Source organism: Neomonachus schauinslandi, chromosome 7 (genome assembly GCF_002201575.2).
Source record: "Neomonachus schauinslandi chromosome 7, ASM220157v2, whole genome shotgun sequence".
NCBI classification, from domain to species: Eukaryota; Metazoa; Chordata; class Mammalia; order Carnivora; family Phocidae; genus Neomonachus; species Neomonachus schauinslandi.
The window spans coordinates 90,220,251-90,246,116 of record NC_058409.1 but is presented as its reverse complement, the minus strand read 5'-3'; the positions used below and the strand labels follow the sequence as shown (position 1 = coordinate 90,246,116).

At 49.5% G+C, this 25,866-nt stretch overlaps 1 protein-coding gene across 1 annotated transcript in view; it reads right to left on the bottom strand.

Annotated features, from left to right (window-relative positions):
• STK10 (serine/threonine kinase 10) overlaps positions 1 to 25,866 on the bottom strand; it is a 119,894-nt gene that overhangs the window by 44,746 nt on the left and 49,282 nt on the right. Inside the window, exons 3-7 of the mRNA XM_021698333.1 lie at positions 21,384 to 21,432; positions 16,530 to 16,679; positions 2,160 to 2,232; positions 756 to 950; positions 72 to 153 (exon numbers count right to left, since the gene is read on the bottom strand). Of these exons, the coding sequence (XP_021554008.1) occupies positions 72 to 153; positions 756 to 950; positions 2,160 to 2,232; positions 16,530 to 16,679; positions 21,384 to 21,432 (549 nt within the window). The remainder of the gene's footprint in view (positions 1 to 71; positions 154 to 755; positions 951 to 2,159; positions 2,233 to 16,529; positions 16,680 to 21,383; positions 21,433 to 25,866) is intronic.

The window sequence follows — 25,866 nt, the reverse complement described above, 5'->3', positions numbered from 1 at the left end:
CGCCCCGCCTGCAAAGGAAGGGCAGGGCAGAGGGGGCAGGCAGCCACCCCCAGGAGAGGGGAGCCACATACCTCCAGGAGCTGCGCAGCACTGGGCCGCGTCTCGGGGTTCTTATCTAGGGCCGTCTTCAGGAAGTCGCGGAACTCCACAGACCTGGGGGGTGGGGGGCACAGGTGGTAGCAGTCAGCTCGGAGTAGGGCAAGAACTGAGAAAATTCCCGAGTCACAGACTCTACTCTCCTGGGAGTCATGTGCTTCCCCAACACAGCCCTCAAAAGACAAAGGGCACCTTCATGAGCTAAAACGGCGAAGGCGACAGGGCTTTCGAGATGATCTCATCATGAACATCGCTGTATAGATGGGGACATGAAAATCAGTGGAGCAGGGACCTGCTCAAGGCCACACGGCAAAACAGAGGAGCGCTGGGGTTTAAGCCTGCGCCCTGGTTCCCAGCCCAGGGCTGTGCCACGTGGCTGCCAGGGCCCATTTAGGCACTTCCTCCCACACTGGCATCCGCCTTATTGGATCCCACAGTCTGCTCGGATGGACAGCCCATGTCAAGAGCACAGAGAACAGGAAAAGGCATGGAGGGCCCAGGTAGCTCAGAAAGGCCCGGAGTGTGCCTCAGTGTCCCCCACACTGGGGCCTAGCAGGGACAGGAGAACCCTGGCCCTCCACCTGCCCAATCCCACCTGCTCCATGCCCCGGGCCCACTGGCCACACAGCAAACACCCTCGGGCTGGCCTTGCTCCTTACCACTTAGAAGGCGAGAGCAGAGTGGGGGGATCCGACTTGGCAATCTTGAGCAGGACCCGCATGGGGTTGAGTTCATGGTGCGGGGGCTCAATCTGGGCCATCTCAATCAGAGTGATGCCCAGGGACCAGATGTCGGCTTTGTAGTCATACGGTGTGTCCTTCATGGTCTCACACATCACCACCTCAGGGGCCATCCTGAACCAACCAAGGGACAACAGAGGGCTAAGAAGCTGGCCTCCACAGGCACTTCTCAGAGACTCAGGGTCAGGGACCACCACAAGCCAATGTCAGAGGGTTGGCAGCACTCCCGAATCACGACGTGCATTAGGGTCCATCCCACTGTCTTCCTTACGTTGGTCTTCACCCAGAAAGATGCCTTCAGAGGGATTCCACCGCCATGTCCGGCTGCAGTTCCCGATGCCTGCCACAAGATGGCAGCAACAATCCAGAACACAGAGTCCTGGGGAAGGGGTAGGTGCAGGCAGAGGGGAAGGTGCCCAGAATCAACTGGGGGCACAAGGGGGGGTGGGGGGGCGGACAGAATACAACAGTACAGAGAGAAGGGATGGGAGAGAACAGGAGAAAGAGGAATAAAAGGGCAGAGAGAGAGAAAGAAAGGGTGAGTAATAAGCAAGCAAGAAAGGAGTCTAACTCCCAAGTGAGAAGTAATGCACGTGAAAAACAGAAAGTAATTAGGTGTGAAACTGAAAGAGTTTTCGTGGTTTTTTGTTTTTTAAGTAATAGTTTTGGAAAAGGAGGCGACACAATGGACTAGAGAGGTCCAGAGAAACTTCACAGGAGGGTAGGAATTGTTCATCTTCACAGTCCCAGCCCAGGGCCTCCAATTCAATCTGTACTTGTTGAATTAATCAAGAATTGAACCATTTTCGGGGCGCCTGGGTGGCTCAATCGTTAAGCGTCTGCCTTCGGCTCAGGTCATGATCCCAGGGTCCTGGAATCGAGCCCGGCATCGGGCTTCCTGCTCAGCGGGGAGCCTGCTTCTCCCTCTCCCACTCCCCCTGCTTGTGCTCCCTCTCTCGCTGTCTCTGTCAAATAAATAAAATCTTTAAAAAAAAAAAAAAAAAAAGAACCATTTTCTAGGGGTTCCCGTTTAGGTGTTCTTAATGGAGCACTTTCTATATGCATCTTCCCGTTTAATCCTCACAGCAACCCGTGAACCCTGATTTCATAGAGGAGGAAACTGAGGCACAGGGAAGCTAAGCAACTTGGCCAAGGTCACAGCACTCGTGAGTGGTGTGGCCTGGTCTCAGACCCACTGAGGCTGGCTGACTCAGGAGCCCTGGCCCCCGTCCTCTCTCCTCTACAGCAGCCAGAGGTCACCTTGGGGATTCTGAGGTTCAACCTTCAGTCCACCATTCCCTTTCCAGAAACTGCACATCTCACCAGTAAGGCGTTCCTATGAAGGAATCTCGCTTTTGCAGAGTTTTCAGATTCTTGGCAGACACACCAAAGTCAGCTGCAAGACAAAAATCAGATAGAGTATTCGATGGACATTCCTCCACCCACAGCCCTGGGGTGAGAACTCAGAGACAGACGTTCCAAATCAATTAACAGATGCCATTTCTTACCTAGCAAATTTCTGATACTGTTGTAAAGATTTATAGAGACATGCACTTTCCTTCCTGCTAATGAGAGTATAAATTGAAGAGCCTTTCAGGGAAGCAGTTGGGCAATAAATCTAAAGAACCTTTAAAATATCCATACTCTTCTGATCCAGTAATTCCAAATCTAGATATTTACCCTAATGAAATAATCTTAAACATAAAAATAGTATGCAGAATGATGTTCATCAAAGTGCTATTATAATAGTGACAAATTAAAAAGAACCCTAATTGTTTGGCTTTAAGGGAGTGATTTTAATCAGCAATAATTGTACCTTGGATAAATGTCACTGCTAGGCCTCTGCACGAAGCTGAGGGGGTGATTTTAAAACTTCTTATATACAATATATAACATATTCTGTCTTTTCCAAAAAGGATCTAAGATGGTGTATCAAGCACACACACAAACATACACACAGTAAGATAAACCAAGAAACTGAGAGGTAAGAAAGATAAAGGGTAAACAACTGAACAGATGAAGAAAAGTGTGATATATGGGCATATGACAGAGTATTTTACAGGCATTAAAATTAGTTTTGAAGTATTTTTATTCAATATTTTAACACTGAATTATACATATTAATACATGTCAATAGCAGGGGCACGTGGGTAGCTCAGGGTTCAGTCCAACTTCTGATTTGTGGCTCAGGGCATGATCTCAGGGTCTGAGATCAAGCCCCGCGCCGGGTGTGGAGTCTGCTTAAGATTCTCTCTCTCCCCTTTGCCCCCACCCAAGGCAAAACAAAACAAAACAAAAATATCAATATTAAAACATTTAGTATGTATTTAATATATATTAATATTTAACATGTATTTAAATGTTGCAATATTTAACACAATATTAAGATATTGTAATTTATATACTTTTAAGGTTAAGTAGGAAAGGGGAGGATACACAGTTGAATATATTGTATGGTCCCCATGATGCTCTCCTCCCCCCAAAAAAGGGCAAATATCTACATGAACTGACTTGGAGGAAATATACCAACTTGCTAAACTGGTTGTGCATGGATCATGAGACTAGACAAGGTTTCTTCTACTTTTCTCAATTCTTTAAATTTGCCATGATGAACATGTATGACTTTCAGGACTAACATAAATAAATAAAATGTATCTTTAAACACACCCAAAACTACCAGTCTTCCTTCACATGCCTACTACTACAAGAAGAATCCAATGCCACAAAGAGAAATCTCCAATTCTCCTGTCTTCAAGGGTAAAGTTTCTTTTTTTTTTTTTTCATTTTTTTAAATAGAAATAAGCATATTTACTGTTATGTTTTTAAACAACATTCCAACTAGTAAGTTAACATAAACTTTTATATGGCAGAAAAACAGGTAAGTTTCATCTTGATTAAAAAATAAATCAGGGGGCGCCTGGGTGGCTCAGATGGTTAAGTGTCTGCCTTTGGCTCTGGTCATAATCTCTGGGTCCTGGGATGGAGCCCCTGCATCGGGCTCCCTGCTCAGCAGGAAGCCTGCTTCTCCCTCTCCCACTCCCCCTGCCTGTGTTCCCTCTCTCCCTGTGTCTCTCTCTGTCAAATAAATAAATAAAATCTTAAAAAAAAATAAAAAAATTAAATAAAATTAAAATAAATAAAACATAAATTCAGGAGCAGGGCACCTGGGTGGCTCAATGAGTAAAGCATCCGACTCTTGGTTTTAGCTCAGGTCATAATCTCAGGGTCGTGAGATTGAGCCCCCAAGTCAGGCTCCAGGCTCAGCGCAGAGTCCGCTTGGGATTCTCTCTCTCCCTCTCCCCTCCCCCTGCTCGTGTGCTCTCTCTCTAAAATAAATAAATAAAATCTTTAAAAAATAAATAAATAAAAATAAATTCAGAGCAAAGCAACACCTTGAGCAGACTGGTGATGCTTAATCCAAAGAGAAGTTGCAAAGCTGTGTAACTACCAGCTCCCCGACCCCCGGAAGTCTCTGTCTAGCTCTAGAAACAAGTCTGGCGAACCACAGTCGCACAACAACTGCTGTCCTGGAGAGCTTGAATCAGACCCACAGTTTCAAACCAGGAAGGAGCACAATGCTAAGAGCAGGGGCCTGAATACCAGAGAACCGGTTCCAGTCTTGGCCCTTCTATTTCACTGGTTCATTCACCTATTCATCGGGGTGCCATCCGGAGCCAGACATTAGCCAGACGGGAACTAAGTCCTTGCCCTTGGGCAACTCAAAGTTTAGTGGTGGAAGCAGACAGCAATCAGACAAACACCAGTAAGCATCTAGTCCTGTGTAAAGGGTGGGAAGATAGGAGCAGGGAGATAGGGGAGTCTACAGTCAGGGAGGTGAGAGAGCTCAGGGAGGGAGGGAGTACTTGGAGGAAGCACAGTTGAGTGCCTCCAAGCTATTCATTCATTCAACACATATTAACTGAACATCTATTATGCGCCAGGCACTGTTCTAGGCACAGAGCTGAACGAAAACCTCCACCCTCGTGTGGCCTGTTATTCTAGCAATGAAAACAGGCCCTCAACACCCCCCACGTGATTCATGGCGGGAACAGGGCAGATGGGCGGCTATTTTAGACAGGAGGTCAAGATCTGGGGGAAGGTATTTCCAGACAGGGATAACAAACTGGCTGAAGGGCCTGGAGGGGCAGGGCACCGTGACTGGAGGGAGCGGGGAGGTAGAAGCTGGTAAGGTGGGAGACAGGCAGGGGTCAGGACAATCAGCAAACCTCTGCCTCTCAGTGCCCCGGTCTGTGATACAGGGGTGGTGATACCATTAGAACTACTCTGCAGGGTTGCCAGGAGGATTAAATGACACACATAAAGCACCTGGCTCCAGGCCCTGCTCCTGGTAAATGCTCTGTCCACGGGCCCGTGAGCTGGGAGGATTTTAGGCTGGGGCATCGCTGAGGCTCCTGGGAGTGGTCAGGAAAACTGGTCTCTGAGCCCAGTGCCGGCTACCTAAACAGCAGTTGTTCTGTGAGCGGATGACAGGCCTGGGGTGACCATCTGGCCCAGGGAGGGACCAACAGCTGCTGCAGGGGGAGGTACAAAACCAGGAAACCCAGATGAGAACCCGGCTCTGCAGCGGACTACCTGGGAGGCCAGGACAAGTCACCACCCCTCTGGGCTCCTGGGGAAGAACGCGGGGCCTGGCTCACCTCCTCCCTATAGGACCGCCTGGGGCCCACCTCCCCTGCAAACACCAATAATGGCTGGCACTGTCATCCTAGGAAATCTTCTGGGAACAATAGTGACTGCCTCTCTCAGACCCAGCGTCAGGCTCCCAGGAGGGAGCCGGGAGCTGCCACTCCCCGACCAGAGTCTCCAATCCCTGCCTGAGAAGAAAGAGGAAACGCAGAAACCACCAACTTTCACAAGGACACACAGTTGGTCCCCGAGGCCCTCCCATAGGCAAGAGCCCGCCAGCTTTGGGGATAGCTGCTACTTCTCCCTTCGCCCCACAAGACGGGCCCACCCAGGCAGCCCCTCCCTGCAGCCCAGGGACCTCAGCCAATTCAGAGAGGGCTTCCCCCAGGCAGTCTCTTCTAATAAAAATCTCCTCTCTCCTCCCATTTTACAACAACAATCAGAAACAAGAGCGGGAGGTAGGTGGGGACTGTCATAAATTATCACGTCCATAAGGAAAGAGTCCACTCCTGCCTCGTCCATAGCTGCTCCCCCAGCACCTCATCCGGCACACGAAATACTGTTCCCAAGTGAACCACCGAATACATGAAAGGCCAGACCTTGCTAGACTACCTTTTAAGTCTAGAAAAAAAAAAAAACACTGGCTTTTAAGAAGTATGTTTGACAGCAATTCTCTTTCTAGAAATAGATCCTCCAAACCAGATGATAAGATACATGGAAGCTTACAAAAGCATTGTTCCAAAGAGTAAAAAAAATCAGAAGCTGCCAAGTTGTTGCTAGAGCTTGTCTGGCGAATGGTTAAATTATGGCACACTCCAGCTATGAACCACCAGGCAGCCCTTAACACGAATGAGGTTGCATGCGTGTGTACGAATTGGGATGTTGTCCCTAATATGTTGCCCTGAACATGTTGCTGACTGATCAACGCATATAATAGGAGGTAGAGCGTGATTCCAGTTGTATTTTTTTTTTTTTTTAAGATTTTATTTATTTATTTGACAGAGAGAGACACAGCGAGAGAGGGAACACAAGCAGGAGGAGTGGGAGAGGGAGAAGCAGGCTTCCTGCCGAGCAGGGAGCCCGATGTGGGGCTCGATCCCAGGACTCTGGGATCATGACCTGAGCCGAAGGCAGACGCTTAACAACTGAGCCACCCCTCCAGTTGTATTTTAAAAGAACGACATACGCATACTGTGTTGTCCAAACACACCCGCACACACAGAACAGGGTCTGCGATGTTACACGTCAAACTTCATAGTCACCACCTCCCCAGAAGCGGGATTTTGGTGAGCACACCAAGGGGGCCTTAACATTTTTTAACTTCAGACACTTTTATTCTTTAAAATGTCTTTGATAAAGAGTACGTACTGCCTTTCTGGTTTAAAAAGCTGAAATGCATGTGGCCAAAGTTTTTTAGGTTTGTGGGTTTTTGTTCTTGCTTTTTGAGTAAAACCCAGTGGGAGCCAGGATGTGGTGAGAGCATTTCGCACTTGCCAGGGGGTGTGCTGCACACGCTGGATGAAGGGCACACTGGCCGCAGCTTAGTGACAAAACCCTGAAACGCTGCACACACCCAACCAACAGTTCTACCAAACACTGCCATTTACTGAGAAGTGGGCAGGCGTATACAGCGCTGTGCAGATGTCTGCACGTCCCGCAGACCCTCCTCTGCGGATCATTTTACATATCATCTGCATGTATATCCCTATGCATATCGTTTATAGCCATGACCCTTTGGGCAGGGAAAATTATTATCCCACCCTTTTTAAGATTTTATTTATTTGACACATACAGAGAGAGAGAGAGAGAGAGAGCACAAGGAGGCGGAGCGGCAGGCAGAAGGAGAGGGAGAAGCAGGCTCCCTGCCGAGCAGGGACCTCAATGTGGGACTCGATCCCAGGACCCCAGGATCATGACCTGAGCCGAAGGCAGACACTTAACTGACTGAGCCACTCAGGCGCCCTATTATTCCCCTGCGACAGATGAGAAGACTGAGGTTTAGAGACATTAAGGAACTTGTGGACAATCACCCAGCTCTAAGGACAGACATGATGCTAAGTCTGTCTCTTTACCACTATGCGGTCCTACCTTTCTGTGCACAGAATAAACACTGACAGGGAGCCTACGGGGTGCATTCTAGTAACTTTGGGAGTGACTTTTGTTTCCTTCTTTGTGGGTCTTATTCCAAACTGTCTGTACGACTATATCTATATATTTACTTATGTATATTTTCTTCTTATTACCAAGGCAACGCTGCTTATCAAAAATTCAAATATTTACAGATGAGAAAGTCTCCATAATCCTGGCAGAGATAAACATTTATGAGTCTGCTGCATATAGCTCCAGATTTATTTATATAAATAAAAAGTGTATGTGTAAATAAAAATACATTTTAAGGGCGCCTGGGTGGCTCAGTCGGTTAAGCGACTGCCTTCGGCTCAGGTCATGATCCTGGAGTCCCGGGATCGAGTCCCGCATCGGGCTCCCTGCTCAGCGGGGAGTCTGCTTCTCCCTCTGACCCTCCTCCCTCTCGTGCTCTCTGTCTCTCATTCTCTCTCGCAAATAAATAAATAAAATCTTTAAAAAAAAAAAAAAAAAAATACATTTTAAAAATGAGATCAGATTAAACCTGCCATTTTGCAGCTTGTGTTTTGTCCCTTCACGTGTACATATATACATTTTTATAAGAGATTACACATTTTCTACAATTTAGTTTTCAATAGCTCAATTAGATTCCATTGTATGATAGTACCATAACTTAATTAATCCTCTACTGGAGTAAATTGGATCATTTCTTTTTTCTGTTACAAATATTGTTGCAATAAATATCATTGTACATATCTTCCTATACATGTGTAAATACCATGTATTACTTCTATAATCAAAAATTATGTACACAATATAAGAACAACTATATATTATACATATACACAGGGCTGTGAACTTAGAATGTATGCAGATATGTAACAAAATCTCTCATCTGTCCTCTTAACTGCAGACCCCCAAAAGAATCCAAGACAAGAGGAGCCTTTTCCCAGATAATGCCAGGCCAGTTAAAGGCAAACTACTGTCCAATAAGAGTTCTGTACACCACCACCCCCTTCCGTCCTGGACCATCCACCCCAAGCCAGTAAGTCTGTACGCCAGTGTGGGCAAGGAAACCCTGGAATTCTAGGTCTGAGAACCTTCTAGATGGTCCTCACCCAGGGGTGGTGCCTGTGTTCAAGGATGTGTTTGAAAGTGAATGGCAGGGAGCACCTGGGTGGCTCAGTCGGTTAAGCGTCTGCCTTGGGCTCAGGTCCTGGCATCAGGGTCCTGGGACTGAGTCCCGCATCAGGCTCCCTGCTCAGGGGAGAATCTGCTTCTCCCTCTCCCTCTATCCCTGCCCCCTGCTCATGCGCGTACTCTCTCGTGCGCCCTCTCTCAAATAAATAAATAAAATCTTAAAAAAAAAAAAAAGAAAAAGGAATGGGGGCAGTCTGGTCCTCACAATGAAGAGGAGTGCTCCTGCCATTGAGTGGGAGAAAGCCAGGGCCACTGCACCTCCTAAGAAAAACTGTCTCATCTAAAAGGCCAGCTGTGGCCCTGTGGACCAACACCAGCCAGGGTCCTCACGATACCCACGGGGAAGCAAAGCCTAGGGAGGGTGTGCGGCCTGCTGACACTGAGGTGGGGTCGGGAGAAGGCAAAGGCTCTGCCCCCCAGCCCTGGAACCCCATGGGCCCTCTTCCTCTGGATTAGGGCGCCAGCTCATTAAGAGGGAGGCTCCACCAGGACACCCAAGTGACTTTTCTTAATCATCAGGACGTTCTGCTTTCCCAAGAGTGTCATGGAAACGGTACCTGGCAGGGAAGCGAGAAGATTCTGTGATCTAAGACCAGCTGCTTCATGTTTCTGAGCCTCAGTCTCCTCATCTATTAAACAGGCATCATATCATCTAGCCAATTGTGAAGCTGACCCAACTGCTTGACTTCTCCGTTTCTATGTCCATTTTCTTTTGTTTTTTAGACACACGTGACCACTACAGAGGCCTTTATTTTCCAGCTCATCCCAGTCCACCCTCAGCCTCCTAGCCCCACTGCCTTCATTGACCCTCTCCCCTCTCCTACATAACCCTTTTTCTGGTATTTTCTCCCCCAACCTCAATCACACATTCACAACTTCGTTCTTGCTTCCTACAGGCTATGCCAATCGATGGTGGACAATGTGTTTTTCAGGCCAGTACAAATCTTCTCACCTTCTGGAAAACCATCAACCCACCCCAACCACGCTGCTCCACGGAGAGGAGGAGGGGATAGGGTAGGCAATATTTCCATCTTGCTACATGATCCCGCCCTCCTCAGGGACTACCGCAAGCTGGGCCAATCAGAGAAGCCCTCCTTACTGGATCTCGTTGATTGGCCCAGAGCTCTGCACCCACACCACACTAAGCCAATCAGAGTCCTTCACTGGGATTACTGACTCCGAGACCTGAAATGGTGAGGTTCAGTTCGTCCTGCAGGAGGTGATACTGAGAAAATTAAAACTAGCCCGAGCCAGAAGCTTTCTGGAGGGGGCTGGTCTGAGAGCCTAACCAACATGCACAGAGAGACTGACCAGAGTCTCTGCAGCATCTGTGTTCCAGGGTCCAACTGCCCTGGACACCCAGCTGTATCTCTTCACCATCACAGTTCCGTATATCATATCTGCACATTTTCCTGTTTTAAATGCCTTAAATCACAGGAGACCGGTTCTTATCATTGGCGCCAAGAGTCTAAAATAGGGTTATGGTTAAGCACATGGGCTCTGAAGCCAGATGTGGTTCTGAAGCCCAGATGTGCCTCTTACTGGCTGTATGATTTGGGGTTAACCTCTTAAAAAAAAAAAAAATGCCAGCTATCTCTCCTCTGTAAAATGTTATCAGTGGCCTTTGAGGACTAAATGAATTTCTACATATTAAACACTGGCTCAGTTCACCGTAGCCAGAGTGAAAGAACCAGGACACCAGCCTGCCGGCAACACCACACAGACATTCTGGGGTGGGGGTCAAGGTGGAGGCTGAGAGGCAGGTAACTTGTTCCTGCCAGCCCCACTTGCCAGGCCTCCTGTGCATCAAGGGGCCTTTGGGAATTAGGAACCCTGCAGGAATCATAAAATGTTAAAGTAACGGCAATGCTGGAAGCTACTAATGATTTGAGCACCTACTATATGCCAGGCTCTGTGCTGGGCGTTTTGATTTTTAGGCCAGTCCAGACTAATGCTTGGAACTTGAGAGACCCCTAAAGTAAAATTCACCTCCCATTTTCAGAGAAGCACTGCTGGGGAGAGGAACACGGTTTCTTTGGAGAACAGGGAACATTCTCTCTCATAGCAGCTTCTCTGAGACATTCCTAGGCCCAACAAAGACAACTAACATTCGCCCACCTCTCTGACAGACATCTACAGATGCTTTGCATGCACTGTCTCACTAACTTGTCACACCAATTCTGTGAGATATGAACTATTACCACACCCCTGAGTTTGAGAAGGTGAAGCTCCAAAGGGTTAAGTGACTTGCCCAAGGTCATCTAATGCAAAGTGGCAGATCTAGGACAAGAACACAGTTCTTCAGACTTCAAAGTCCACCCCCCACTTCATATCCCAACTGTCTCAGGGCAACAGACACTCTTCCTTGCTCTCTCTGTACCAATGAATTCCCACCAGTCATCAAGAACTGCTTCACATCCACTCAGAGCTAGAACTTGTGCTTTACTTGGCAACTATCAAATGAATCTCAGGGAAGTCTGATATCCTTGGCAGAAGTAAATATTTAACACAAGAAGAAACAAAGTGCCTAGTAGCAGAGAGGGATGTAACACTGGGCCTCCCTGTGACTACACTGTACACTTCACCCTAGCGGCCACAGTAGCCCTATGAGGTGGGTCTTGTTATACCCATTGCACAGATGAAGAACTGAAGCTTGGATAGTTAAATATGTTTCTCCAGCTCAAAGTGGCAGAGCCAGGATTTGAACCAGGCTTGTCTGTGTCTAAAGCCCATGCTTTGCTCAGCTCACCCTGCTGCTTCTCATTCTATTTCCACTCCAGGGAGAAGCAAAGACGTTGTCTCCAACAAGGTGACCCTCTTAACTTGGGAGAAAGATCTGCTAAGCAATTCTCTTCTGAATCTCTGAGTTATGTAAGGACATGGGGCGGGGCGGGGGTGGGGGGCGCTCAGGGGCCCAAGATAGTCCCAAGATGCTAGGAAGAGGCAGACCAACTGCCACCCTTTCTCCCAGGCCTCCTCCACTGCTCTGCCAGGCTGCAGATTCCAGGCCCAAGGTGGAAGGGGGATTTTCCAAAACAGAACAACAGGCCTCAGCAGGCCTGCACCCCATGGCTCCCAGAGCTCAGCGAAATTGTGTAAATACTCACACTCAACTCTCCCTGAACTTTTTTCCTTTTTAATTGGCTTCCTGGTTTTCTCAACTGCATATGCCAAGTCATTTGGAAACCTGATGCACCCATCTGCTTCTAGCACCCACCCGCTGCTAGGCTCTGAGTGAGATTCTGAAGTCTGCTCAGCATGTCAGCACCCTCCAGATTTCGGGGGTGTGCAGGGGGGGATGGCAATGGGAAATGAGCACCCCCCAGGGACATCTCAGCCCGAAGCTGCTGGGGCCCTCTCTCCATCCCTGTCCCGCCAGGGCTTCCCTGCTTTGACTGGCTGCTCCTGACCTGGGTTTGCTGTGTTCTGCCTCCTCCAAGTGGTAAATTCTTGAAGGCTGAGCTGAAGGTTTCCCCTGAATCCCGCAGAGCATGAGAGACTCTCTCCTCTGGCCCCCACATACTCCCTGAGCCTAAAGGCGGAGGCACTCCCCAACCCGGCCTCCCTGGCCACCCACACTCTACCCCTGAATGAGCCTGTCCATGGGCAGCTGTGGAGTCGGGAAGACCTGAGTCCCAACCTTGCTACTACTTCTCAGTGTCCTCATCTGTGTTGGTATAGTCCCTCCCCTCCCCATCCCTGTCCAAAACCCCTGGAGTATCGGAGTGCTGGTTAAATGAGATATCTAGAAAGTGCCTCCTCTAATGGCGGGCATCTAGTGGGTGCTTCATAACCCAATAAATGTGAGTTATTTTTATTCTAAGTCCCCCCAAAATACCCTGCTGTTCCTCACCTCCATGCCCCTGCCCACTAGGCTCCCTCTTCCTGGACTGCCCTGCCCAATCTGGTTTACCTGGCAAATCTCTCTCTACCTTTCATAACTCAGCTCAAACTATGCTCCCACAAAAGCCTCTTCTAAACCCAAACCTCCAGGCCCAGGTGGAAGAACAGATCACCCCTCTCCATACACTCCCTGCCCCGGCACCAGCTCCCTCCCCAGCCCTGATGCTCCCACCTATCTCCCTAATGCCTGGGAACTCTGCAGGAGCGGGAGAAGGACTAGGGTCTCATTGCCCTCCTGGCCCAGCACAGGGCTTGGCACACAGCAGACACTGAAGGAAACAACAGTAATTACAGCCGGCCTTTTCAGAGAGCTGACAACACATGCCTCTTCTTGTACTAGCCTCCCAACCCTCTGACAGATGTTTTGTTATCATTCTCATTTTACAGATGAGGAAATGGAAAAGCAGCATGGTTAAGTAACTTTTCCAAGGTCACAGACCTAGAGGCGGACTTGGGATTTGAACTCAGGACTCTCTGACTACAGAGTGCATGCTCTTAACCATTCCAGGTAAAAGAAGGAACAAGGAGGAAGAACAGCCACAGGGATGTGAGCTGAACCCCAGAAGGCACAGACCCTGCAAGTATCAGGGATGCTGGTCTTTGGGACATAGGACAGAATACGACCCTGCTCGTGCCTGGTATGAGGAACTTCTTCATACTACTGGTTTCAAGACAGAACCAACCCTACCCTCCGGACAGCAGAGCATTTCTAACAAGCTCCCACGTAATGCCAATGCTGCCACCAACCGCCCTTTGGATAGTGAGGGTCAAAGGTAATGGTCAAAGTGGGGTCTCTCATCATCAGCTGCAAGTGGGAGCTTATTAGAAATGCAAGTTCTGGGGCGCCTGGGTGGCTCAGTCGTTAAGCCTCTGCCTTCGGCTCAGGTCATGGTTCCAGGGTCCTGGGATCAAGCCCCTGCATCAGGATCCCTGCTTAGTGGGAAGCCTGCTTCTCCCTCTCCCACTCCCCCTGCTTGTGTTGCCTCTCTAGCTGTGTCTCTCTCTGTCAAAGAAATAAATAAAATCTTTTTTTTTTAAAGATTTTATTTATTTATTTATTTGAGAGAGAGAATGAGAGAGAGAGCAGGAGAGGGGGGAGGGTCAGAGGGAGAAGCAGACTCCCTGCCGAGCAGAGAGCCCGATGCGGGACTCGATCCTGGGACTCCAGGATCATGACCTGAGCTGAAGGCAGTCGCTTAACCAACTGAGCCACCCAGGCACCCAGAAATAAATAAAATCTTAAAAAAAAAAAAAAAGAAAGAAATGCAAGTTCTGAGGCACCTGGGTGGCTCAGCTGGCTAAGCATCCGACTCTTTATTTTGGCTCAGGTCATGATCTTGGGATCATGGGACTGGGCCTCACCAGAAGGCTCCATGCTCAGCACAGAGTCTGCTTGAGATTCTCTCTCTCATCTCCCTCTGCCCACCACCCTCCCCACCACAGGCCCTGGCTCGTGCTCTCTAAATAAATACATACATAAATACATACATACATAAATTTTTTTAAACGATTGTATTTATTTACTTGTCAGAGAGAAAGAGCACAAGCAGGTGGCGCAGCAGACAGAGGGAGAAGCAGGCTCCCCACTGAGCAGGGAGCCCGATGCAGGACTTGATCCCAGAACCCTGGGATCATGAACTGAGCCGAAGGCAGACACTTAACCAACTGAGCCACCCAGGCATCCCAATAAATAAGATGTTAAAAGAAAAAAAGAAAGAAGTGCAGGTTCTGGGGCGCCTGGGGGGCTCAGTCGGTTCAGCATCCAACACTTGGTTTCAGCTCAGGTCATGATCTCATTCTCATGGGTTGTGGGATGGAGCCCTGCATCCAGCTCCACCCTCAGCGGACAGTCTGCTTGAAGATTCTCTCCCTCTGCCCCTCCCCCCACATGTTCTTTCTCTCTCTCAAATATTAAATAAATCTTAAAAAAAGAAAAGAAAGAAGAGAAGAGAAAAGAAAAGAAATGCAAGTTCTTGGGCCAGCCCAGACAGAAACCCTGGGGTTACACCCAGCAATCTGAGTGTTAGGAGCCCTCCAAAGGACTAAAATGCATTAAATCTGAGAACCTACCAGTCTTGCATACATTTTTTAAGGCCCAGCCCTACCCTAACCCATCAGCTCAAAGCACACACGGAAGTGAGTGAGGTGATGTGGGTCAGCCCTGAGAAGGGAGCCAGTGGCCCTGGGATCAGCCCTGGCTCTGTCCTTGCTTAGCTCTGTGACCCAGGGCAGGTCCCCACCCTGTATGAGCCTCAGAGCCCTCAAAGCAAGGATGCTGGGAGCTGCCCTCCTGCGGGAGAAGATGTCCTTGACACTGTACCATTCTGTTCCAATCCCCATGCCTATCCCTGCAGTTCTCCATCACAAAGACTCAACACCGGTGTAGTTTCTTATCATAATTCTTGACAAATTCAAATGTTCCTTAAAGCCACAGAGGTTCCACTAGAGGAACGACAATAGTGACGCTCCTCTGTTGGAAGGACAGGGTTGAGGGGGGTGGGGCGCACGTGCAGATGAATGAATGATTTAGCTACCAGGAAGGAGTTACTAGAAAATAGAGTGGAATGCAGTCAAACTGGTAAACAAGAGAGAATCATCTCTCCGCCGTTAATACCACTCCCCAACACCTCTCTGTCTGTACATCCTTCTACCGGCAGAGACGCAGACCTGATCTGGGATGACGACCAGTGCCAACATCTAGATAATGAAATTGGAGGTACTTCCCGGCTTTCCCCTCTAAGCCTTCCTGTACTATGTAAATTTTGTATAAAGAACATGTATGATTTTTTCATCAAACAATAAAAACCATTACTTAAGAAACAGCATGATAAGCATATTATTTATCAGTGCAGGAGGAAACGTGAGAAGAGTTAGAAGTGTCATCACTAGAAACGGATGGAGAAGGAAGGTGGTGGGAGCAGAGGAGGCGTTTGTGTGTTATTTTGGTTAAAAAAAAAAAAAGTATGAAAAACACAAAGAACTTCTGACACCTGCTACAACAGGGATGAACCTTGAGGATATGATGCTGAGTGAAACACACCAGACACCAGAGCACAATGACTACACTTACACGAGGTCCCGAGAGCGGTCAAAATCAGAGACAAAAAGCAGAATGGAGGTTACCAGGGGCTGGGGCTCGGGCCGGGGGTTAGTGGTTAATGGGGATGGTGTTTCAGTGTGGGATAATGGGAAGTTTCTGGAGATGGATGGTGGTGATGGTTGCCCGACAACATGAATGTACTTAATGCCCTGGAACTGTGCACTTCAAAGCTAGATGATAAATTTTACGTTATATGTACTTTACCACAATTTTTTTAAAAAGGTCAAGGAGAGAAGAGACATGAAAACAAAAAAGGTGTGTTTTGATATATACGTCTGATATACTATTTTCTATCTGTGAATGGAGGCGGACTTGTCCCTCTGTCCTTCACGCTCACTCAAACTCTCTTGATTAGAAGCAGGAGCAAAAGGGCACAGACCAGCGCCTCCCACAGTGCATGCCGGCCTCATGGGCAGGACCACTGTGTGGCGAGGGGCTGCCCTGCGCTCTGCAGGACATCGAGCGTCCCTCGCCTTTACATACCAGATGCCAGGAGTCTCCCCTGCCCCTAGTTGTGACAACCAAAGATGGCTCTAGACATTGCCAAACATCCCTGGGGGACAAAATCACCCTCAGTTGAGAACCAGTGGGTCAGACTGAGCCAGTGGTTACGGTCTGCGTTCTGTGGCCCCGGACAGGTAAGACACCCTTGGCCACCATAAGAGTGAGGATCCCACACACACTCCCTCCTGCCCACAGAGGCCAGGCAGACACTGTGGGGGTCTGCCTTCCCATCTTCCCCCACAGACACCCCTTACCCAGCCTGATGTCTCCCTCGAGGGTCATCAGTACGTTGCCAGCTTTCAGATCCCGGTGGATGATCTTCTTGCCGTGCAGAAAGTTGAGGGCTTCCAGCATCTGGCGGCAAACCACCTGAATCTGGGGCTCCGTGAGGCCTCTGTCTAGCTCTGCAAACAGAGCAGAACCACTGTCAAGTCAGCACACACTCACTGCATTCAGGCAGGCTGAATGTCAGGCTCGTGCCAGGTACAAGAAATACAAAGGCCCCCAACATCCCTAAGCACTTACCATGTACCAAGTTCACTTCCAAGCACTTTCCATGTTACCTATTTTGTCCTCATACTAGCACTATGGAGCAGGCACAGTTATTACCTCAGTTGACAGATGAAGAAGCCAAGGCTGAGAGAGGTCAGCCCACCTGCTCAAGGTCACACAGGCAGAAGCTCACAGATCTTAGATTCAAGCCAGCCAGTCTGCCTCAGAGCTCAGGTTCATAAACAAAACCCCTCCAAGAGGCCAAGACCCATTCTGCAAGCAGGCAGTGGGTGACATTCACTCCGTGTCAGCTCCACGCTTGCTGCAGGGACACGGAGAGGGGCGTGGGAACGGCGAGCCATGCTCAGGATAGAGTGGGATTTGGGTGGGGGCTGGGAGCGGGCAGGATGGGCAGCAAGCCGTTCTGCCTGAGAATTAGCAGGCTCCCCAGAAGGAAGGGCATTCAAGCTGTGTCTTGTAGGAAGAACAGGTGTTTGAGAGGCGAAAAGTGGAGCCAGGGCATTCCAAGTTATTCCAGGGCATTCTAGGTCAAGGAAGCAGCAGAAGCAGAGGCCTGGAGGCTGACACGGGCTGGTGTTGAAGCAATGTGTGCTGGTCGGGGAGACACACACACGCTGGTCCATCCCAGTGTCTGCTTACAGATGGGGGGGCCCCTCTCTGAGCAGGTGGTGGGGGGAGCACAAAGAGGAGTTTTCCACACGGGGGGCACCGCATGTGCAAAGGACCCTTTCTGACTGAAGGGGAAGGATGAGGGGAAAGCGAATCGAGGTCAGAGGTCGGAAGGGCCTGATTGTGCAGGACCTCGCAGGCCATCTATGAAGGCTACACTTTCTCTGAAACGCAATGGGCAGTCCAGGAGAGGCTCGAAGCAGGCAGAGACAATTTGACTTTTGCATTTAAGAAATTCTCCCTAGCAGGGTGAGTGAAGAGCCTGCAGGGGAGCAAAGAAGACAGGGAGCTCGGCCGGGGGCCATCACGGTGGTCCAGCCAAGGCTTCGCAGAGGAAACATTCCCGACCCAAAGGCTGATTTCTCACGACAGAACGTGAGACGGAGAGGGAGGGAGGGCATGAGAAGATTCAAGGTCAACATCCTGTGCTCACTGACCCACTGGCCATTGTGACTGTTTAGTGCTTGTTGCCACCAAGCCCCCTGTGCTAAAGTGAGCCCCCACTGCCCTGCCTGTGGGGTCCTCGCCGCGGGGTCCTCAGGCGCAGGCTCCAGGGCCGGCTGGCCAGGGTGCTGCTGCCAGGTCTCCCTCTGACTAGGGCAGCACTCCCCCATCTGTCTCCCCCCGCCGCGCCGGGCCAGAAATCCTCAAGGATGGATCCCACAGGCTTGGGGAACATATACCAGACGGGGTGGAAGAGCTAGCAGCATTGCCCTGGGAAGCCTGGCCCCAGACCGACCACGGGTCCCTCTCTGGGGTCTCCAACCCCTACCGCTCCCTGTGGCCTCATCCTTAACTCTCGTGTCCCCCCAAACCACGGACAGACTCAGAGCCATTGGGGGGGGCATCAGGACCACCCAGACAGCCTGAACCGAGGCACTGCCCGTATTAGCTATGTGCTTTCTTGAAGGTGCTCCATCTGTCTGTGCCTTCATCTCCTAATCCATAGAATGGGATGATGGTAAGTGATGTAGGCAGGGCTCCAGCCATAAATTCACTCCTGGCTGAGTTCACTCCTCAGCATGAAGGACAGTCAATAAAAGGTGATTATTGTTATGCTGGTCCTGAGATTATGCTGGATTATCTGCAGCAATTTTTTTAAATGTCAAAATGTGACTTGCTCATATCTGATTTCTCGACATAAATGAAATCAGAATAAGCAAAGTAATGATGATGATGATGATGGTGATGGTGGTGATGGTGGTGATCTCATGGTCACCATTTTCTGAGCCTTTACCAATGTACCTGGCGTGGAGTTAGGGACTTGGATGCATTCTTTCATTTAATCTTCACAATAACCCAATAAGGTAGAGAGACCTTTTTTAAGCCCAATTTATTGCGATATAATTTATCGACAGTAAAATTCATTTTCGTTTAGATATACAATTCTACCAATTTGGACAAACATATATAGTCATGCAATCACCACCACGATTCAGATAGAGAATATTTCCATCACTCCCCCAAATCTGTGTGTGATCAACATTTCACCCCCATCTCCAGCCCCTAAGCTATCATTACTTTGATTTCTGTCCCCATTGTCTTGCCTTCTCTAGAATGTCATATAATTGGAATCATACAGTATGATAAATTCTTGAGATTAATTTTTGATTACACAGCAATACATGAATATTTTATTCAAATTAAAAAAATCTGCAACATTGCAGATGAGTCCTACGTCTGTTTGAAACCATAGCCAGTCCCACCCCACCCCCCTCCTCTGCAGGAGGGCTGAGAGCCAAGCGTTTAAGAGCTGGCAAAGCAAGGCCAACCGGATCAGAGCAAACACTGGGTGTTAACTAACTAGAGGGGCCATACAGTAAAATGCAGTGCATATTCCTCTCATCTCACAAAGAGGCCAGCCCAGCGCCCCACAGCTACCCCACAGAGGAACCTAGAACAGACCTCAGGTCTCTTGGCCCCCACGTCCAGGCTCGCCACTCTATGTGACTCCACAGGGCGACGGGGAGATGCTAAGGGCAGAAAGTCCCTCTAAGCAGGGCAGGCATCTGTGGGAGAGTCCACCCCTCATCACGCAGCTGCAACCAGGGCCAGGTCTCACTTTGTCAGGTCTCCCCATCCCACCTTCTCTGCTCCCACCTTGACTTCTAGAATGCTGATGGCAATGTTCCTTTAACTGCTGCCACCAGCAGGGAGAAAACCACCTGGGGCTGGAGCAGTCAGGTCCACCAGGAGAACTGAGACAGGGAGTGAGTCTGCCTGCAGGCCGAGCCACAGCCTGGGGTCCTGCCCCAGTCATGAATGAGGTCAAGGACTTGCTATGTATAAATACCTCTTCCATCTCTGATATTCTCCCACAGGCCTCAGCGAGCTAAGCTCACACCTGGAGAGGCAGAAGCTGGTATGTGGCTCCCACTCGCCCCTACTTTTTTAGTATCTGAACACACGGCCACCCAGCAAGAAGACCACATTTCCCAGCCTCTCTTCCAGCTATGTGCTATTATAATCTGGCCAATGAGATGTAAATGGAAGTGTCATGTGGGGCTTCTATAACAGCTCCTTTAAAAAGTGGAAATGGGGTGTGTGTTTGTCAAGTTGTCCTACCCTCCCTTCTTCTATCCTGCTGTTTGGAATACAGATATGATTGCTGGAGCTCCTACAGCCACCTTCTCACTGTGAATAGAAAGCCAGCATGAGAATGGGAACAACACAGAGGAAAGTGGGACCAAGAGTTGGAGGAGGAAACCAAGGTCTTAGGAGAACATTAAATAAATAAATAAATAAATAAATAAAATAAACAAAAAAAACCCTCCCAGATCAAGCTGTGCCTGAAGCCAGGAACCGTTGAACTGTTTAGTTATTTGTGCAAATAAATTTCCTCTCCCACATCTCCCACCCTTTTTTCCCACTAAACCAATTTAAACAGTCTTTGATCACCTTGTAACCTAGAGAATCTCAACTCACACAAGCCCACCATTTTTATTTTGTTAAATTCTACCCAGAACAATGAAAATCTTCAAAGGTAGTCTCTGCTGAGAGAAGGAACACCCAAGGGCCATATCATAAGTACTCACATCCAGTCACCTACTGTCATTTCTCCATCTGAGCACCCTGTGGTAAGGGGCTCTCAAGAAAGGCCAGCATTTCCATAGCTCTGGAAAGGGCTGCCACAAACTCAAGAGATTCCTGAGATAAACTAAGGGGGGAAATACCTTCCTCACAATAAAAGAGTAGCTGGATGGTGCTACATTAAACTGAAAACCTCCCCTCTCCTGAGCCACCTCACAATCCTGGGCCTGCTTCTCAATATTCTGGGGCCCCAGGCCCCCGGCCTTTCCTCACTCACTGCCCACCAGACCGGCAAGACCCAGGCGCCCTTCTCAGTCCTGCTGCAGGACACTCGGCCAGCCCCTTAACCCCTCTGAAGTGTCAATCTGGTCAGGAATAAAACAGGAACACTCAGATCAGATACATCAAAGTACCTACCCCAATCTCTGGCATACAGTGACTAGTCACAAAATATTCACAAAAGTGATTTTTTTTTTTTTTTACTGTCCAAGCTTGTCTGGGATATCAAAACCTGGTAACATCCCCATTAAGCTCTTACAAAATGGGTGTGGGGATCCCCACTTTTCAAAGAACCTCCCTCAGGTGTCTCATTTTCACCTCCTAAGGGTGGTGTGGGGTGGGGCAAAGGAGCCATCACACCCATCTTATGGCCACCGAGGCTTGAGGGGGTGAGTGACCGGCTCAAGGACGCATGGCTTTTTGCAGAAGTGTTGGTTTCTAATGAGTGCCTGCATTCTCTCCAAGAACCCAGCCCCTGCTTCCAAAAGGGGACAGAGCGAAAAGGTACTCCAACAGGCCATGTGAATTGCTGGGGCGGGGGAGTGAAGGGCACCAGTCCTAGCCTAGGGCCCTAGAGCCCACCCCAGCACCACCACATCGGATCAAGAAAGACTCACCCAGCATGATGGCGTCCACAGCTCCCCCAGGACAGAACTCAATCATGATCTGCAGAAAACACAAGGCAAAGTAACAGTGAGCAGGGGTGCATGGCCCAGGACCCGGCCCCAGTCCTGGCAGGATCAGCCAGCACCCAATGCCCTGGCTCCCCGGCCTCTCCTCCTCCTGCCCCGGGGCCTGTCCAGTCTGCACTACCCTAATCGGAGCCCAACCCTCACAGGAGGCTCTAAAATCCAGAAGGGTTGCTGGGCATTTTGCAGCGGAAAAAAGAAAGTTGCCATGGAAACCCACAGCTGCCAGGACAGCTTTGCCCCCAGGCCTGCACCTTCCCTGCTCCTCTGCCTGCCCCCCTCCTGGGCCCCCACTTGCCAACTGCCCCTTCCTAAGCTTCCCAGCCAGCAGTCCCAGCAGCCCCTCTGCCCGCATACAAGCCGGCCACGCCCTCGCCGAATCCCAGCACCCATCTCTTGCCTCTCTCCATCTTCTAGAGGCCAGGGCCCTCGCTGGCGTGGAACACCAGAACATCGGCGCCTTGAAGACCAGCTCAGGTGTAGAAACCCAGAAAGGGGATGGGGCTGACCAAGGCCACAGATGATTTAGTGGCAGGTCTTAGTGGGCAACTCCCCAGGTCATTCATTTACACATGCATTCATTCATTCATCACACACCCAGTAGGTAGCGGGCCCCCGGAGAACAGCCAGACCCAGGCCCTCAAGGGGCTCCCAGCCCAGCACAGGGGCCAGAGAAGGACAAGAAGACTGCGAAGTGCCATTGGTGCCGACCCAGGCCCTCCCTCTCTGGCTCTCTCCCATCCTCGCTCTTTTTCTGGGTTCCTGGCACGCGTGCAAAGATGCTGTATTTTCCTGAAATTACAGAAGCAAGTAGGTGGGGACGGGGCAGAGCCTCACAGACTGTAGCAGACGTTCCTGAAATCTCCTCCCGGCTCCCAGCACCCGGCCCTGCTTGTGGCAAAGTCCCTCCAGCTCAGCTTGGCAGAGGCAGGCACCAGGTCGTGGGGCCCATCATTCTCGCAATGGAAAAGAAAAAACTGCTGCCATGACCCCCTGGGCCAGAGCTGCTCTCCAGCCAGAGGAGGGAGGAGAGGCCTCAGTGGTTCCATGAGTCTCCAGCTTGTGGTGGACCTTCCAGAGACTTCCCGGCAATGTACATATAAGGATGCAGTGATGCAGGGCTGGACCCAGGTCCCCGGCCCACTGGTCACTAGTTATGGCCTTGGGACACTCGAGGTACTAGATACCGGGGGTAGCCACACAGTGCTGGCCCTCTGGCAGACAGGCCTGCACCGCGCTGAGGGGAGGCTCCATGGCAGGGGACAGAGCCACGTACGGGGACACCACCAGCTCGCACACCACCTCCTGCCAGGGAGGATGTGGCCTCTGAGGCTCCTAGGGTCACTCCAGTCGTGCCTGACCAGTGCTCCCCCAGGACTTCCAACACTACGGCGACCCTGGATAAAAGCCATCAGAGATGAATTAATGTCCTACAACCCAGAACAGTGAGATGAGGTACTTCTTTCTCCGCCTCATTCATTCGTTCACTGCTTCATTTAACCAACCACCAACCAACCAGACATGTTCCCAGCGGTCAGGGAACAGAGGTGACCCAGACACAGGCACCGACCTCTTGCAAGACAGCATCTCATTCTGCCTTTTAATAATTCTCAGGTCCCCAGAAGGGCAAAAAGCATCCCATTAACTACTAGAAAAGCCCAGCCCCAGCCACGAGAGGCAATGTGGAAAAGAAGCAAACTGTCATTATGCAAAACCACTTCCTACCTGAGCAGCCTGTAAGATGGGGGGATACACACCCAAACCCCACCAGAATGACAGGTCATCCAAGCCTTGCTGGGCGACAGGCATCCAGCTGGGGCTCAGTCAGTACAAGCTGTTACTAGGACTCCTTCCTTGAGCTCAAAGGTCTGGGATTTTTCTGTTCTTGTGTTAGTTTTGGACACTCCATGAAAGGTATCCTCTCTCCTCTCACCCAGAAAAATGCAAACAGGAACAAGTGTTTGCATGCAATTCTACTGAATTCTCACATACCCTGAAGCCCCCCCAAACCCAGGTCAGGAGCCTCCGCTCTGCCTCTCCAGCCCTTACTATGTGTGGCCTTGGGTAATGACCACCTCTCCGTAAAATGGGAGAATACTAGGGACCACCCAGAGTTACTGTAAGGACTGGATGAGGTGGTGTTTACAAAACAACAGGCCCTACACCGCCCACACAGAGAACACAGGGCAGGCTCAGGCACTTCCCCCTTCTCAAACAGCCTGTGGTTGAAAAGGACTTGAATTCGGGGCGCCTGGGCGGCTCAGTCGTTAAGCGTCTGCCTTCGGCTCAGGTCATGATCCCGGGGTCCTGGGATCGAGCCCCACATCGGGCTCCCTGCTCCGCAGGAAGCCTGCTTCTCCCTCTCCCACTCCCCCTGCTTGTGTTCCCTCTCTCGCTGTGTCTCTGTCAAATAAATAAAATATTTTAAAAAAAAAGAAAGAAAGAAAAGGACTTGAATTCAAGTCCTGGTACTGCCACTTAATTGTCTATGCGAATTTGAGTAAGTCAGTGAATCGCCCCAAGCCTCAATTTCATCTGCAAAATGGCACTAATCACCTCTACCTCCAACGTCAAGGCAGTTAAATGAGATTCTCAACATGAAAGCGCAATAACCAAGCCACACCAATTAACGTGCTCCTGTTGGATCTCTCGCAAACAAAACCACCAGCCAGTGCCACACTCAGACCATGTTATTCAGGCTTCCCACAAATCTCTGCCTTCCTAGAACTACAGTTCATCAACACGCCCGCTGTTATCATCAAGACTCAGTGCGAGCTGTGGCCAGATCCAGGCAGTTCCTGCATTTGTCAGTGAAGTTGTCCCTTACACAATACCCTTACACAAGGTCTCTATGACCACCCTCTCCAGAGTTCAGCACTAGGAAAGCTTGAGCATCCTACCAATCTGGTTCGCTTCCCCTTCTGCAATTCAAGATCTCCATGACCCCATGCACTTCCCTTTTGTAATTTTTTAACATTTACTGATTGACTGATTGATTGATTGACTGATTGCTTTGGCTGCTGGGAAGCTCTGAGCTTATCTTTGGTTTTATTCCCAGGAATACATGTACCAACTTTTGGCTCCACGCCAGGATTAAACCCACAATATTTCACAACTTTCATATGGATCCCAATAAAGTGTTTTTTAAAAGATGACCATCCGGGGCGCCTGGGTGGCTCAGAAGGTTAAGCATCTGCCTTCAGCTTGGGTCATGATCCCAGGGTCCTGGAATCGAGCCCCATGTCCGGCTCCTGGCTCAGCGGGGAGCCTGCTTCTCCCTCTGCCTCTCCCCCGTGCTTGTGCTCTCTCTCTCTCTCTCTGTATCTCTGTGTCTCGAATGAATAAATAAAATCTTTAAAAAAAAAAAAAAGATGACCATCCTGCAGAAGTGTGAAGAAGCAGCACACTCTTTGGTATTAATCACGCATGTGTTAGAGTGATGTCCCATTAACCTTTGTGTAGATTCTGCCTGACCATCCTCTCACATAGAGCAAAATATGGTTTGGGTTTTCTCTGCCCCCCTTTTTCCTCCCATCCTTTCGGCTTTAAAAATTTCACATCTTAGTGCCTTGATGTGATACCAAAAAAAAAAAAAAAAAAAGGTCTCCTCCATAACGTAGCTGTTACTAGGTTCCACTACATGGATCTTAATGCTCTACCTTTCAGCTTGTTGGTGCCAGGGCTACAGGGGACTTCTACAGAAGTGCATGGGTTTTGGGGCGCCTGGGTGGCTCAGTCAGTAAGCGTCTGCCTTCGGCTCAGGTCATGATCCCAGAGTCCCGGGACTGAGCCCCACGTTGGGCTCCCTGCTCAGAGGGGAGCCTGCTTCTCCCTCTCCCTCCCTGCTCTCCCTCTCTCTCAAATAAATAAATACAATTTTTTAAAAAAAGAAATGCACAGGGTTTACTTAACAAAATAATCTCAATTAATAAAATAATGATAAATAAAAATAAAATAAGCATCTCACGACCTTAGGAAGTCACTAAATATACATGCTTAGAAAACAGAATGGAAGCACATACGTGAATACCCAGGGAAGGATTACAGGTGATGTAGACTTGTATATATGTTCCACATTTTAATCAACAAATAGGAGTTACAAAAATATTAGAAGTAAACTTTTTTTTTAATGGTAAGAACTGGCCTAAAATAACCCGTGGCTATAGATGCATCTATTCAGCTGCAGGGGGATGGGGTATCTATGCCCATCCACAATTAAAGCCCCAGCAGGCCTGTGCTCACTGTGTCCAGGGATGATAAGAGGCTCCTGAGGATCAAGGGTTCCTGGGTGCAAAGCTCAAGGCCTCTAAGCCCTCACCAAGCCCCAAATCCAACAGCTGCAAGTACCAAGGACCGACTCCTTGAAACCAGCAGAAACTCATCCTTCATGCTCCCTTGAGAGCAGCAAGCC